Genomic DNA, 14,393 nt, shown 5'->3' with positions numbered 1-14,393 from the left:
ATTTGAACTTTAGCAAAGCATCTGACTTGGGTTTATGCAAGAGACTGGTATATAAACTGGAACGTATTAGGATCATGGGTAGGATCCTAAGATGAGTAATAGGGCAGATACATGTTAGGAGATGAAGAGTTGTAATTAATGGTTACTCTTAAGAATAGGTTATTTGTTGTTTTTGGTTTTTAGGAGCATTAGCAACTAAGGCCATATTGCTCTGGGGATATGTGGTGGTCATTCCCTGACCTTTCCACATCCTCTGTATTTGGTGGTCACGGGCTTGAACCCCGGTCTAATCAAAAAGCGTGTGCTACGCACTGCTGCTCCTGCCCACCTGGTTACGGAGGTGCCTCGGGTCAGGGTTAGAAGTGGAGTTCCTTAAGAATTGGTGCTTGGACTAATGGTGGTGATTTTCATAAATAACATTGATAAAGGGATATAGTTTAATGACAAGCATCAAGCACTGTCTCTGCAGGGTGACTTAGATAGACTTCAGGGATGGTTAAAAAATGGCAACTACATTTTATCACTGCAAAATGTAAGGTTTAACATTTGTAACATATTAACCACAAAAAAAACCAAAAAAAAAAAAAAAAAACCCCCCCTTACCTGAAGGGGCTCTGTGTGGTGCAGACAAGTGGTATGAAGGGTCTCATGGAGATCTGTCAATGATTTACTGAATTTGCTTGTAGAGAGAGAGGGAGGAAGAAGGGATATAATTCTACTATAAGAGGAACTTGCGAAACTGAACAAGGAATATTGCATCCAGGTATGGAAGCCTCATTTAAAAAAAAAAATACTGAGCTCTTTGAAAAGGTTTAAAGAGGACAAAAGAATAGAGATTGGAGAGTCCAGCAATCAATAGGTCACTGACATGAGGAAAGGCTTTGAGTTGGTAGATAGGAAACTTAGGAGATCAGAATAAATGAATTTTCTGAAAACGAAAACAAAATCAAAACATCAAGAAGAGGTTGGAGCTCACAAGAATTTTTTAAGCATTACTCCTACGGAGGTTTTAATGGAGTTTTGAGATACTGAAGAAATTTGACTGACCAATGTTTGAGTTACCAAGTGTCTATTGTAATTCAGAAATATTTACATTGTAACTTAAAATATGAGGTATTTTATCAAATACAGCAGGCCCTTGTTATAACACAGTTTGCTTTACGCTGATTCACTATAATGCTGTTCTTATATTATAATCCAGATCTGACTATAACACTGTCACAAATCGCTATAATGCTCTTTTACTAGTGTACAGATTGCATTTTGGCATATTTAACGAAAACGTTTCATCTGATGGAGTCGTTAGCTTGAAAATTAATAGCAAAACAGCATTACGTTTCCCACGCTCAGTGAATTTTTCTTGCACGCTAATTTAATTGCAGTACAGTGACTTGTTACGTATTCCGAGATCAACATTTTAAAAATGATCAAGTATATTGCTCGTAATATTTGTGTTATATGCATTTATCCAAAGTCTAGTCATCACTCAGTACAGTATTAGACATCATGCGTAACGGACAGTTTACTCGAACGTTGTATCATAATTAATGCAACCAACACAGTTATATTTTCGAAGAGTTTAATAATGGCAGATAAGAATGAAAAAGCAACAACATCTGGATGCAGTACGAAGACTACAAGTGTAAGAAGAAGACTAAATTTGAAAATTAAATTAGTCATCTTGAAACGAATCGATTCCGGTCAATGATAAGCGAATGTGTGCCATAATTTAGGACTGGCAAGTTTAATCTAAGAACAATTATAAAAAATAAAGAATTTTAGCAGCGGGAAAGACAGCTGTTCCACTGCAAGCAACTAGGGCTAGGCCGGCTATTAGGATTGAAATGGAGAGACTTTAACTAATTTTATTGAAGATAATATCCAATGCAGAATTCAGTTAAGTTAAATATTATAAAAAAATATACATATAAAAAAAGAGAGAGAGAGAGAGAGATTAGCCAATATGATTATCTGAAGAAAACTCACCTAAAAAAAAAAAAAAAGTGGAACCATTTAAAACTGGTAAGGGCTGGTTGAATAGATTTAAAATCCAGGGAGAAGCTGCAGTGCAGATCAAGGAGCCGAAACTTTCAAAAAAAGAACTTGTTAAAATTATTGAAGAGGGGTATTATGTGTTATACTTCTCAACGAGTTTTTAACATAGACGAAGCAGGACTTTTTTGGAAACGAATGCCTAAAAGAAGTTTCATATTGAAAGAAGAAAAAAACATGCCAGGTTTCAAAGCGGCAAAAGATCGGTTGACTTTATTGTTGGGTGGTAATGCTACAAGGGATTTTAAATTAAAATCCCTTTTAGTTTATCAGGAAGAGGGCCAAAGTACAACCCAAAATCGACACATTTTTCATGATTAAATTCATCAATTAAAATCAATTTAGATCAATTAAATTCATGATTTAATTGGAATTTTAAGTTTAATTTTGATATGCAAGCAGTTACCACATAATTATATACGTAAGTAATGCAGAATATTTTATATGCACAAATATTTGAATATTAAATATTTTAACCGATATTTGTTAATCTTTTTAATACCGTTTATTACTGATTAGGAAATATCCTATGGCATCAACCGCAACTCACAAATACATATGTTACCGTATGGTAATGTGGCCCTCGCTTAGCGTGAATTCACTTAGCACTCTGTTTTTCCGGAACAAATTATCACCGTTAAGCAGGGGTCACCTGTTCCTTACAGTATAAAATTAAAATCTAGACTGTGAAACTACATTTTTATTGTAATTTCACAAGAAGCTTGCTAGGGGTTAACAAAATATTCTCAAATGCAAGTATAATTATATATAATTTTTGATCTGAAGTACAAATTCTGAATTAAATTTCAATTATTAATCCTTTAGAAAAAAAAGTTTAACTTTTAGTCTGTTTTGCCATTCTTTCTTGGTTGTGGTGCAAAGCAATTTTGAAATAAAAACCCTGAAAAGGTTTATAACCATATTCAATATGATCTACTTATTATAGAAATGATAGACATAATCAGTGCTTTAATGTTAATTATGGTTTTTATATTTTCTATAGTCAATTTTAATTGCTGCCTTAGCCAGAGGATAATACAGTTAATTGAAAAAAATTCTGCGATGGAGAAAGACTGGGGAACTTTTTTGGCTGTAGTTGGGTTGGTTGAAATGACAGAGGCTTTGTAATGCATCAGTTTACAGAATATGTACCAAGAATATGCACCTCTATCAACTGGTGCATTAATTTACAGTTGATGCGCCAGTTCTAAATGATAGATGACATTTATTTTGTCTGTACAGTGTGTGTGTGTGTGCTTGTACACACATACTCAGAGAAGCTACAAGGCATTTCATACCAACTAACAAATACTGTTCAAGACTTAGACCTAAATAGATGTCAGATGATCTGATGAGACAAGTGAAAGAGAAGAAAAATGCATAGGATGCATATAAATTATCAGGTGATACAGAAGCCTGTGGTAGATTTATAAACTAGTTGGCAATTAAGTAAAAGAGGTTATGCAAGCCAAGGCAGATTATGAGAAATCTTTGGTAAACAATGCAACAAAAAATGCAAAGATCTAAGCAATTACATTAAGTGGGCTGCAAAGAAGGATAGCCATAATTATGGGAACATCTTTGGATTCAGAGAAAGTTCCTGTGTACTGGAAATGTGTGAATGTATTCCCAATTCACAAAGTGGAGGGGATGAAAGGTGACATGAATAATTACAGATCTGTTAGCTTCAGTTTCAGGAAAAATAATGGAGTCACTGGATAAAGAAGTGAAGTAGGATTATCTAAACAGGAGTGCAGTTGTATTTCACACACAGCATGGGTTTGCTAAGGGGAAATCTTGTTTGACTAATTTGGTTGGATACTATGATGTTGTTTGTTATTTGGTTTTTAGGAGCATTAGCAACTAAAGCCATATTGCTCCGGGGATATGCAGTGGTCATTTTCTGACCTTTCTGCATCCTCCGTATTTGGTGGTCATGGGCTCGAACCCCGGTCTAATCAATAAGCATGTGCTACGCACTGCTGCTCCTGCCCACCTGGCTACGGAGGCGCCTGGATACTATGATGCAGTGACAGAGGAATGGGATGCAAAAAATATTTTGATATCACATATTTAGATTTCAGGAAACCTCTGATATTATTGCACATAAAAGACTGCTATACAAATTGGAGCAATGTGGCACTAAGGGCAAGTTACTGCTATGGGCAAAGGGATGGTTCAGTGGGAGAAGACAGAGTGGTTATCAATGCACACTGCTCTTCATAGACTAATGTTATTTAGTGGAGTTCCACAGGGTATGTTTGCTGGGCTCGTTTTTTGTATTTATTAATGATATCGATTATGGTATATCAGGCTTAATGTCTAAGTGTTTTCAGATGATACAATGGACTGCACACGAGAGGATGCAAAATCAAATTTTTCCGACAGATATGGTAGGGTGGTTAATTTCAATCATGAAGATATGCAGCTGCAACAAGATCTAAAAAAATTAGGCTGATGAGCTGAGAAGTGGCAACTGAAGTTTATATTATGGATAACAGTAATCCCAGAAAAACATACCAACTGTGTGGTACTGCTCTCAGGGTAATGAAAATGAAAAGGACCTGGTGGGAGGGGTAATTGTGCAGTCAGATATGGAGTTCTCTGAACAGTGCAGACTTGTTGCCAGGACAGCTCTTCGGTTTTGTCAATAATGTACAAAAATTTTGCTAGCAGGGATAAGGAGGTAATTATCCCATTGTATAAGGCAATGGTCAGACCACATTTCTAATACTGCATACACATCTGGAGGCCTCACTTTAGGAAGGACATAGAGTTTTAATAGGTGCAAAGAAGGCAGCGAGATTGGTTAGGGGAACAATGGGGTACTCTTATCAAGAAAGGCTTCAGTTCTCCAAATTGCAGTACCTGGAGACTAGGAACCTTCAAGGTGAGCTGATTAAGGTGTTTAAGGCTTTGAATGGTTTGAGCAAACTCAATGTTGATGGGATTCTTCCTTACTCAGACTGCACATGAGGGGACGCAAAATCAAATTTTTCCTCATTGCATTGAGAAATGCAACAAGGAAAAATGCCACGTTACATTTTTTCCGACAGATATGGTATCTTCCAGGACAATAATGCAGTGTCATCAGGTGTGCATAAGTGGTTTGAGGAAAACAGTGAAGATATCACCCATCTCGATTGACCTCCAAATTCACCTGACCTAAATCCATTTAACACTATTACTAATTTGCATATTGCACAGGCAAAATCCTGCTCAATACAGGATTTCATCATATACAATATGCAAATCCCTCCTATTCCAAAACACATTCTTTTTGGAACGTGCAAGCATCATCTATTTTGAATCTGTGGAAAGCCTTGTAGGAACTTCACTGCATTAACTATTATAGCAAAATTTATGATGTTTTTATTACAACTAAATGTAGAATTTCCAATGGAATTCCGAAAGGCATGCAAATTTAAATATTATCTAATTGTAATAAGGACACTTTACTGCATTAACTATCACAATAAAACTGATGATATTTATATAATTATGTGCAGGCTTATCTAGGTTTCCTTCCCTCCATTGCTGCAATGCTGAGCATTCTGTTATATCACTGACTGGCCACAGCTGGATTAATTGATTTATTTGAAGTGGCACTCTTTACACAGAGACAGCATTCTTTTAAAGTTTTCAAGGTGGCCATTTACAATCTCGGAAAACACACACTTTTTTTTTTTAAATACAAAAACTCCAAACAGAAAAATCTTAAATACTCACCTATCAATAATAAGCTCTCTGTTGCTTGAAACTTGCTGCACTGTTACATTTAAATTTTTTTCTAATTTACAGCGGAATTTAAAGTAATCCTTTTCTTTTGGACATGATGTCAAATTTCCCTTAAAGAAATAAAATGTAAAGATAAATTTTTAAGGGCAAGTCTGTTGCAATTAATTATATAACCTCATCTTTACCTATTTATACAAATTTAATAATACAGACTTAAATGGAGATAATTAGTTTTATTAAATAACTTTTTGAAAAATAACAGCATTGAAGAATTTGATGTAAATATGTATAATAAATATAAATATGTAAATATTTACATACAAGATATTGACTCATGATTTTTAAGGAGTCCTTATGTGCTGTAATGTAATAACTAGATCGTATGTATAGCTTAGCCTTAATTTTCAGCACTCAAAGAGGTGAGTGCTGAAAATTAAGCTAAGCTATATATACGATCTAGTTAATACAAGATATTGATAATTTTGCATTATCAATACAGCTCTGAGAGAAATAGAATATAACTTTATTTAATTTTATAGATGCTTACTGCTCTAATGAGCTCACATAAAAAAAGTTGATTTGAATCAAAACTTTTATATTACTGTTATTCATTTAACACAGTTTCACTTTAAAAAAAAAAAAAATGTTTTAGAACAGACTGAAACATTTGTTCAATCTAAATGTCATCTAAATCCTGTAAAATATTAAATGTATAACATTAACATAATTATGAATTCCTTGATGTTATAAGTTCATTAGGCCAGTATCATCTATAATATTAAATCAAATTATATTACACAGAGGGGTGGGTATCACTTTATTTAGGCATTGTACAAATGCTTTAAAATATTAATTCATTCCGATTTTAATTTTACTGTCCATCTAAGTTTGCAGATGATACAAAGGTTGGCAGGGTGATCAATAACAAGAATCAAGACACACTACTGCAACAATACCAATAAAAATTGGAGATGGGCTGAAAAGATTTAATATTCAAAAATGCAACGTAATGCATATGGGCAGCAAATCCTAGAATAACATGCCAAATAGGTGGTACTACACTCAAGGTGGTGGAAGAATGAAATAGACCTAGGGATAATGCAGTGTAGACAAGCTGCTAGGACAGCTCATGGGGTTCTGTCAATGACAGACAGGAATTTTGAATGATTATCTCACTGTAATTAGCAATGGTGAGGCTACACCTTGAGTACTGCATACAGGTTTTGAATCTTCATATTAAGAAGGACGTAGATCTGTTGGAAAAGATGCAGAGAAGAGAAACACGATTAGTCAAGGGCACTCCATAAAAGACTTCAAATATGCAAATTGCAGCACTTGGAAACTAGGCACTTGTGAGAAGATGATCCAACTGAAATTTTTAAAGCTTTAAATGGATTGAGTAAACTAAATGCTGACAGCATCCTAACTCTTTCTTATACAACACAAAGGAACTAGATGACAAAAATAATTCTGACATCATATACTTAGTTTTGAGCAAAGAATTTGACACTTCCACAAGAGAGAGAGAGAGACTGCTGTAAAAATTGCAGCATTGTGGCTTTAGTAAAAAGCTACTGCTATGGATAATGTGAGGGAAGACAAAGTGGTTATTAATGGGCACTGTTCTTCTTGGACTAATGTTAGTTGAGTCTCCCCTTCAGTGCCCATTTATTAATGATACTGATGAAGCATATCAGCCTTAATGTCTATTTTTACAGATGATACAAAAGTTGCAGGGCAGTTACCCAGCAAGTATTATTTTTATTATTTTCTTTCTCCATACATAAAAAAATGATCCATATGCTGTACATGAGGCACTGGATATTGTACAGTACCATGTGTTGGTTGGAGGAATGAATGAGCAATGTTGTAGATGCACAGAAACGAAATGTTTTCGGTTCAAGCATAAAAGTCGCTGCTTTTTTTTTTTTAAAAACAAATAAAAAAAAAAAAAAATGCAACAACATCTGAAATATATTACACTGAGTAAAAAAAAAAAAAAAATATATATATATAAGAAGCTTGCAAGGCTGTCTTACCTTTTCATCCAGCATGATTTAAATCACATAGATAATGCAATATGAAACAGTCTCAATTCTCACAGAACAAACTTGCCTCTGCAAAGAGTTTGCCTTGGTATTACACAACTTTCAAGCAGATGGCCTCTCCAAAAAGTCACTGGCCATTTATTTGTTTAAAAGATGCTATAAAGACCTGTTCTAGAACTAACTGGTTTCTCATTAAATAGTACATGTAGTAGTAGTAGTCTAACAGCAGTAGCAGACCAAGCTTGTAAAGTTGTTCAATGTGAACTGCCATGCAGCATACAAAATCACTTTTCAAAGTTATAATATTGCTAAAGCTATCAGTTTAAAGTAGTGTAACCAAGGCAACTTATTGCAAAAGCACGATTGTTCTGTTGCTAGGATTAAAACCATTGCATTATCTATGCAATTTAAATCCTGCTGACTGGAAAAAACAGACAAAACGACAAGATAATCATAGAAATGTTTACAGATGTAAACAAGTTTAGTTGTTTGTGCCTAATATTTATTGAAATGTGCTCCCCTAAAACTGTTTCACCGTGTATACCTCTCGAACTAGGAAAATTTTTAAATCCTGCACCTCTCAATCCCTGAGGGTGGTGGATTTTAAGGAGTTTACTGTATATTCATATATTTTTAATCTTTAAAAATGTAACTATCAGAAATGTTTGTCAAATTAATATCTGACAAGCAGATTTTCTGAGATCCAGAAGCACCCAACAGTAAAGGAAATAGCTATTCTCCAAGAAATTATTCAATCATTCAAATGAAATCTATATTGTATAGAAACTGCCCTTTACTTTATGTTCTCCCATACTCAGTATGGAAAACATAGTATGAACGAAAACTGAGTTAAATTTTTATTTTTAATTAAACTTATTTTAATCTGTATTTTTTAAAATGAAGTTGTTTAGTTTTATTTTAAACCCAATTTTTACTAGATTTGTTCAAAAATGATAAACCTGATAACTACCTCCTGAATTAAATTTTATTTTTTCCTCTAAAGATATCAGTCTCATATGTTTGGAGGGGGTGGTGGAAAAAACTCATTTACAATATAGTAAGATGCATCCAAAAATGCCAGAAAAAAAGTGATACGTGAAATTACATGATAATTTCAGAGAGGAAAAAATCATAAGTATTGGGTATCAGTATCTATCCCAAAATGAGATACTAAAAAAAAAAAAAAAAGAAAAGAAAAGGAGATCTGATTGTTGTTGATGGGGTTTTTAGTGCAATGGCTACTTTGGCCACATTGCACTTATGGAAGTGGTGCATACTGCCTGTGGAGATCTGATTGAGGTGTATAAGGCCTTGAATGGTTTGAGCAGGCTCACTGCTGATGGGATTCTTCTCTTGCTCAGATTACAAACCTAAGGGAGCATAAACTCAAATTGAGGAAAGACAGTTGTAGAATAGACGTGCGGAAGTTTGCCTTTAGCCAGTGGTAGCTGATTGCTGGAACAAACTTCCATTTATCGTTGTGAAAGTTGGTAGCATAAATAAATTCAAGGAAGAACTGGACAAACTTAAATGGGAAGGGTGTGTGTGTGTGTGTGTGTTTTTTTTTTTTTTTTTTTGGCTGATGCTGTATAAGCTTTCTTGTACCATATGCCTCTACTAATGTTAAAATATGTACAGTTATTAGTGATAAATTATATTAACTAAATACACAAATTCAGCTTGTAAAAGAAATAATTTATTATATGAGTCAATAAATAAGGTGAATTGTATAAAAATGGAATAGACTATTTCATAAATAATCACCCGCTACCTGTATTTATTCTAGTGAACTGGATATTCAGTTCACTGGAATAGTTTTAAAACAGAGATTTGCAGTTAAATAAATGTGATTTTTTAAATTTATATACTTTACAGAAGGTATAATAAGAACTATTTTGATGAAAAAATAAATAAATGTAATTGATTTTATGACAAGCTGATTATATTTAAACTTCATTTACCTTAGCATCTTCTTCTTTAAATTCTAATGAGCCTTCAAAGATATATGTCTGCTCATTATTCTTAACCGAAGTTCCAACATGAATACTTTTTTCTGAACTGGCAGATTCTGTTCTGGTGCTAGGAAGTTTTGGAACTCTCTGAAATGCTGTAGCAAAACACTTGAGTATTTTTGGCACCTGCAAACAAAATGTTACTGCATTTAACAATAATGATGCAAACATGCTAAAAAGTAATGCACACATAGTAGTATTAGCCAACTTCAATTACAGTAAAGAACAAACTGGGCGTTAAAAATTTCGATAATTTATTTTAGTAGTCTGATATAGTCACAAATGCTTTCTGTATATATTTGAACAATGTACTATTAGTGGAAAGTTACTACAGTGGATAAAGAGATGATTATATGGCAGAAGATGGAGCTGTAAACCAGAATTGCAAGTGGGGTCTCACAGGTTCAGTACTAGATCCTTATTGTTGTTTATTCATTAATACTGATAAAAGTATCACAAGTCTCATGTCAAAGTTTGCTGATGATAAAATTCGAGCACTCAGGCTGAATTCAAGAATACCAGAGTGTGGTATTCACCTGAATACCACACTCTGGTATTCTTGATAATAACCAGGGCATGGCACTTCAAACAGATCAATTATTCAGAGAGTCTGAAAAATGGCAATTAAGATACAGTATTGATAAATGCAAGGTTCTGCATTTTAACCTATTACTTATTACAGATTAACCCATTTGTAATGAAACAACAAATGAAGTTTGTTATTTGGTTTTTAGGAGCATTAGCAACTAAGGCCATATTGCTCCGGGGATATGCGGTGGTCATTCCCTGACCTTTCCACATCCTCCGAATTTGGTGGTCACGGGCTCGAACCCCAGTCAAATCAAGAAGCATGTGCTACGCACTGCTGCTCCTGCCCACCTGGCTACAGAGGCACCAACAAATGAAGTAAAACAAACTTAACAACAAACTTAAGTTGAAAAAGATTTAGGGAAAATAATACCATCTGACATGAAGTTTTCTTAGAAGGCTGCTGGGACAGCAACTTGTCAGTTCTAGTTTTGTTTCTATCATAAAAAGCAATGATTAGATCACATTTCAATTACTCTAACATGGAAACTCAATTTCAGGTAGAATGTGAAATCTCCTGGAAAGAGTATGAAGAAGAGAAAGGAACTGATTACATATTTCAGGGAGAGATTAGTTCTGTAAGTTACAAATTCTGGAAATTAGGCATACAGCTCCTAACTTCTAAATAGGCACATGATGAACTGATCAAGATATTTAAGGCTTGAATATCATCTTGCTGAAAGGGTATGCCGCTTATGATGATTTTCAAAACTATAGTAAATATGTAAACAGTATGCCTCTGTAGTTTGAAGAGACTGTACATTTACATATGCAAGTCGTTGATATGTCACTGAAAGGACCTTCAAAACATGCATGTCTGTACACACATACACTTTTATACTCCTTTGGTTCATCACAAGGAAAAAAAGTACATATATGTACATACTCATGATAAGAAGTAATAACACTGCAGGATAAATATTAATAATAATAACCTACTATTTTAGCCAACTATAAAAAAATGTATTATTTATAAGTATACAGCTATATTTGTTAACTAAGAAAGCACAAACTAAAATTCTAGGAAATTAACCACATTAAGTCAAAAGTTTTTACCCTTTTCTCATTAATTTATTTATATACATACTTCTCACCCACAGTGCACATACTCTAAATAATGGTGAGAACGCTTAGAGTTACAGAATCAATACAAAACTAGAATTAAAATATATACAAAATTTAAATTAAGAAAACAGAGTAAGGAGCAAATTTTTATACATAAATGGATTAAGTGCAAAATCAATGTTGTAATTATTCAATACCTGAAGGAAATGAAACAGAGGAATACTAAGTAAGTGTTGAGTACGAGGAACAGGTAGTGAGAAATTAGTTTTATAATAAGAATAAGCAGGGTACAATGAAAGGTATTTGTTCAAGAAGAGATAGAGAATCAATAACAGAGTTTGATATCGTAGATAAAAAGAGACTCATGGAGTTGTCATCTGGAGTGTAGAGGAACAATTCTGAAGCAACCACAAAGAGCTCCATAATTTCATCAGTGAAAGGCAAGGCAATTCTGATAGCATAAAATTGAATTTGAATTCTCTCAAGTCTGTGAGAAAGATATTCCTGTTGTGGGGACCAAATAATATCACAGTAATGAAAAATGGGAAGTATAAGCTGCTTTTAGAGAAGAATTATAACCTTGTCACTCTTGAAAATAGAGGAATATAATTTGTTTTAATGTGCGGGCTTTACAGCGCAAGAGCAATATGGCCATAATGCACCTAGAAAATAGAGGAAGAACACTTGATTAATCCAAGAAGTTTGGAAGTTTGAGATATTATGCGATCAACATGGGAAGAGGGATGAAGGTCAGATCGATATAGGATACCTAAGTCCTTGAACATATCAGTACTTACAATTAGAGAGTTTCCAATATTATATATAATCAGTAAAGATGAAGGTTCTAACTGAACGATTTGAGTAAAAGCAACATAATTTACATTTTAATGGATTTAGAATCAAGTTATTTTAATTGAGCCAGAGCGAGAGGGAATCAAGACAGAACTGGAGTTCTTTGCTGTCAGTTGAAGAACAAATAACTTTATAAAGTTTAGTATCATCTGCATAGAGTTGTCACTCAACATTAATGGACTGAAAAAGGTGGACAGATCATTAATGTAAACACTAAAGAAGAGTGGATCTAAGGGAGAGCCTTGAGGAAGACCTTGCAAAACAGTAAATGGAGTTGATGAAGTACCATAAATTATTACAGAGAGTATACGATTTCTAAGCAGTAAATCAAGTAAAGGGGATCGTAGACCATAAGATGAAAGCTTGATTTTTTTTTTTTTTTTTTTTTTTTTTGATTTGGTAGTTGTTGGCGCATCGGCTTCTGTGGCCATATTGCACCTCCCAAGGTTTTTGCAGTACTTTGATCCAGCCCGAGGTGGGAATCGAACCCATGACCTTGGGGTTGCCGGGCAGGTACTTTACCCACTCGGCTAGCCCGGTCGGCATGAAAGCTTGAACAGCAGAATATTGAGTGGATAGAGTCAAATGCATGTGAAATATCAAAGATTATCAGATTTGAACTGAGACCACGTATATTTGTGAAATGAATGAGGAAGTGTTTGGGAGGTTTAGAACTTTTCACAGATAAGTTTTTTCCATTAGTTCGAAAATTCACAATGCATTCAGTAGTAAGAAAAAGTAGTATTCAGTAGTGAGGAGGACATGCCATATGAAGTAATGAAATTTTTGGATGTGGCAAGAACATACCCAGTTCCTCGAACACAACATGGCCTCAACAATGACCGCCCCCCCCTCCACATACCCACTACTCGGACTCCCTCCAGTCACTATTTGACAGAGTAGAGGGAACTGGATCTTCTGGATCACTAGCTGATCCAGAAGCCTCCTAGAGAGAAACCAATAGGTTTAGTTTGGAGGACTATCTAGCAGCTGGCCTGAGAATGCCGTTTCAGAGCTGTACCCTTGAAATGTGTTATGGGGGGTGATCTCTTCATCATGTGGTCTAGGGGAATGGGCACCCCTTGTGTTACCTGGCCTTTCTGATGCGGCACCTGCATTATGCCTACGCACATTAAAGAGGTGAGGTGCTTCCAATATTTTGCACCTCCGGTGTAGATTTGGCATAAAGTGTTCATCTTGTGGTTATGATTTGAACCAATTCTCGTATACCTCAACATGGAAAAGGGGAGAAAAGAAACACCTCTTCCCATGTCGCAGTTTGGATCTGTTTTTGCATTGTGTGATATCGAGGAACTTAAGAACTCAGGTTCTCTGATATTGAAATAACCCTTTTTCTAATTCATCTTATCTAAGTCTGGTGATTACTGGTGTGAATGGGAGCTTAGCAATGAGTCAAAATTTCAACATAAACATTTATGGAATATATATTAAAAAAAAACACATGTATACATCACTTACATTCTCTTAAGATCGTTCTTTTCAAATCTCATTATTAAAACATGATGATCACAAATATAGAGCACTATAATAATTCATTAGGATATTTTGTATGGGTCATACCATTAACATAGCAATTTAAAGGATATAGAATTCTCATATAGGTGGCTACCACCATTACTTAGATTTCAGCATCCATTTGGATATTCAAACTACTACTTATAACCATGTAAAATTCATACTATTCTCCAAAATCAGGTTCGGCACATATAATACATATCATGCTTAACATAGTAAATCTTAGGAAGGAATCATCTTCTTTGAAACTTAGTTATTCTGTTATTATTCCATTTTTAAGGTTTGCCTTTCACACACTCATCTTGGACATAGTAAAGGCATCAAACTTCTTCTTTTTGACTCTGTGGTCCGGCTTTCTGCTTGGACATTTTCCTCCTGCTTTCTTGCTTCTGCTCTTCTACACTTCTCCTATGGCACTGGCACTTAGATTACTACTATCACTGCACTTTTTACTCCAACTCGAACAAAAACAACAACCACCACGACACTGGGTCCTGCTAAG

General features: G+C 34.6%; 1 protein-coding gene across 2 annotated transcripts in view; it reads right to left on the bottom strand.

The window, feature by feature from the left end:
• The window catches only part of LOC150087197 (rab GTPase-activating protein 1-like), a 435,279-nt gene that overhangs the window by 302,580 nt on the left and 118,306 nt on the right, over positions 1-14,393 (bottom strand). For both annotated transcript variants that reach the window (XM_090373009.1, XM_090373010.1), the window contains exons 7-8: positions 9,800-9,976; positions 5,782-5,900 (exon numbers count right to left, since the gene is read on the bottom strand). In XM_090373009.1, the coding sequence (XP_090229135.1) occupies positions 5,782-5,900; positions 9,800-9,976 (296 nt within the window). The remainder of the gene's footprint in view (positions 1-5,781; positions 5,901-9,799; positions 9,977-14,393) is intronic.

Source organism: Mastigoproctus giganteus, chromosome 4 (assembly GCF_048544385.1).
Source record: "Mastigoproctus giganteus isolate SK-2022 chromosome 4, ASM4854438v1, whole genome shotgun sequence".
NCBI classification, from domain to species: Eukaryota; Metazoa; Arthropoda; class Arachnida; order Uropygi; family Thelyphonidae; genus Mastigoproctus; species Mastigoproctus giganteus.
Note: the sequence above shows the minus strand (reverse complement) of the source record. Positions and strands in the feature narration are given on the sequence as shown.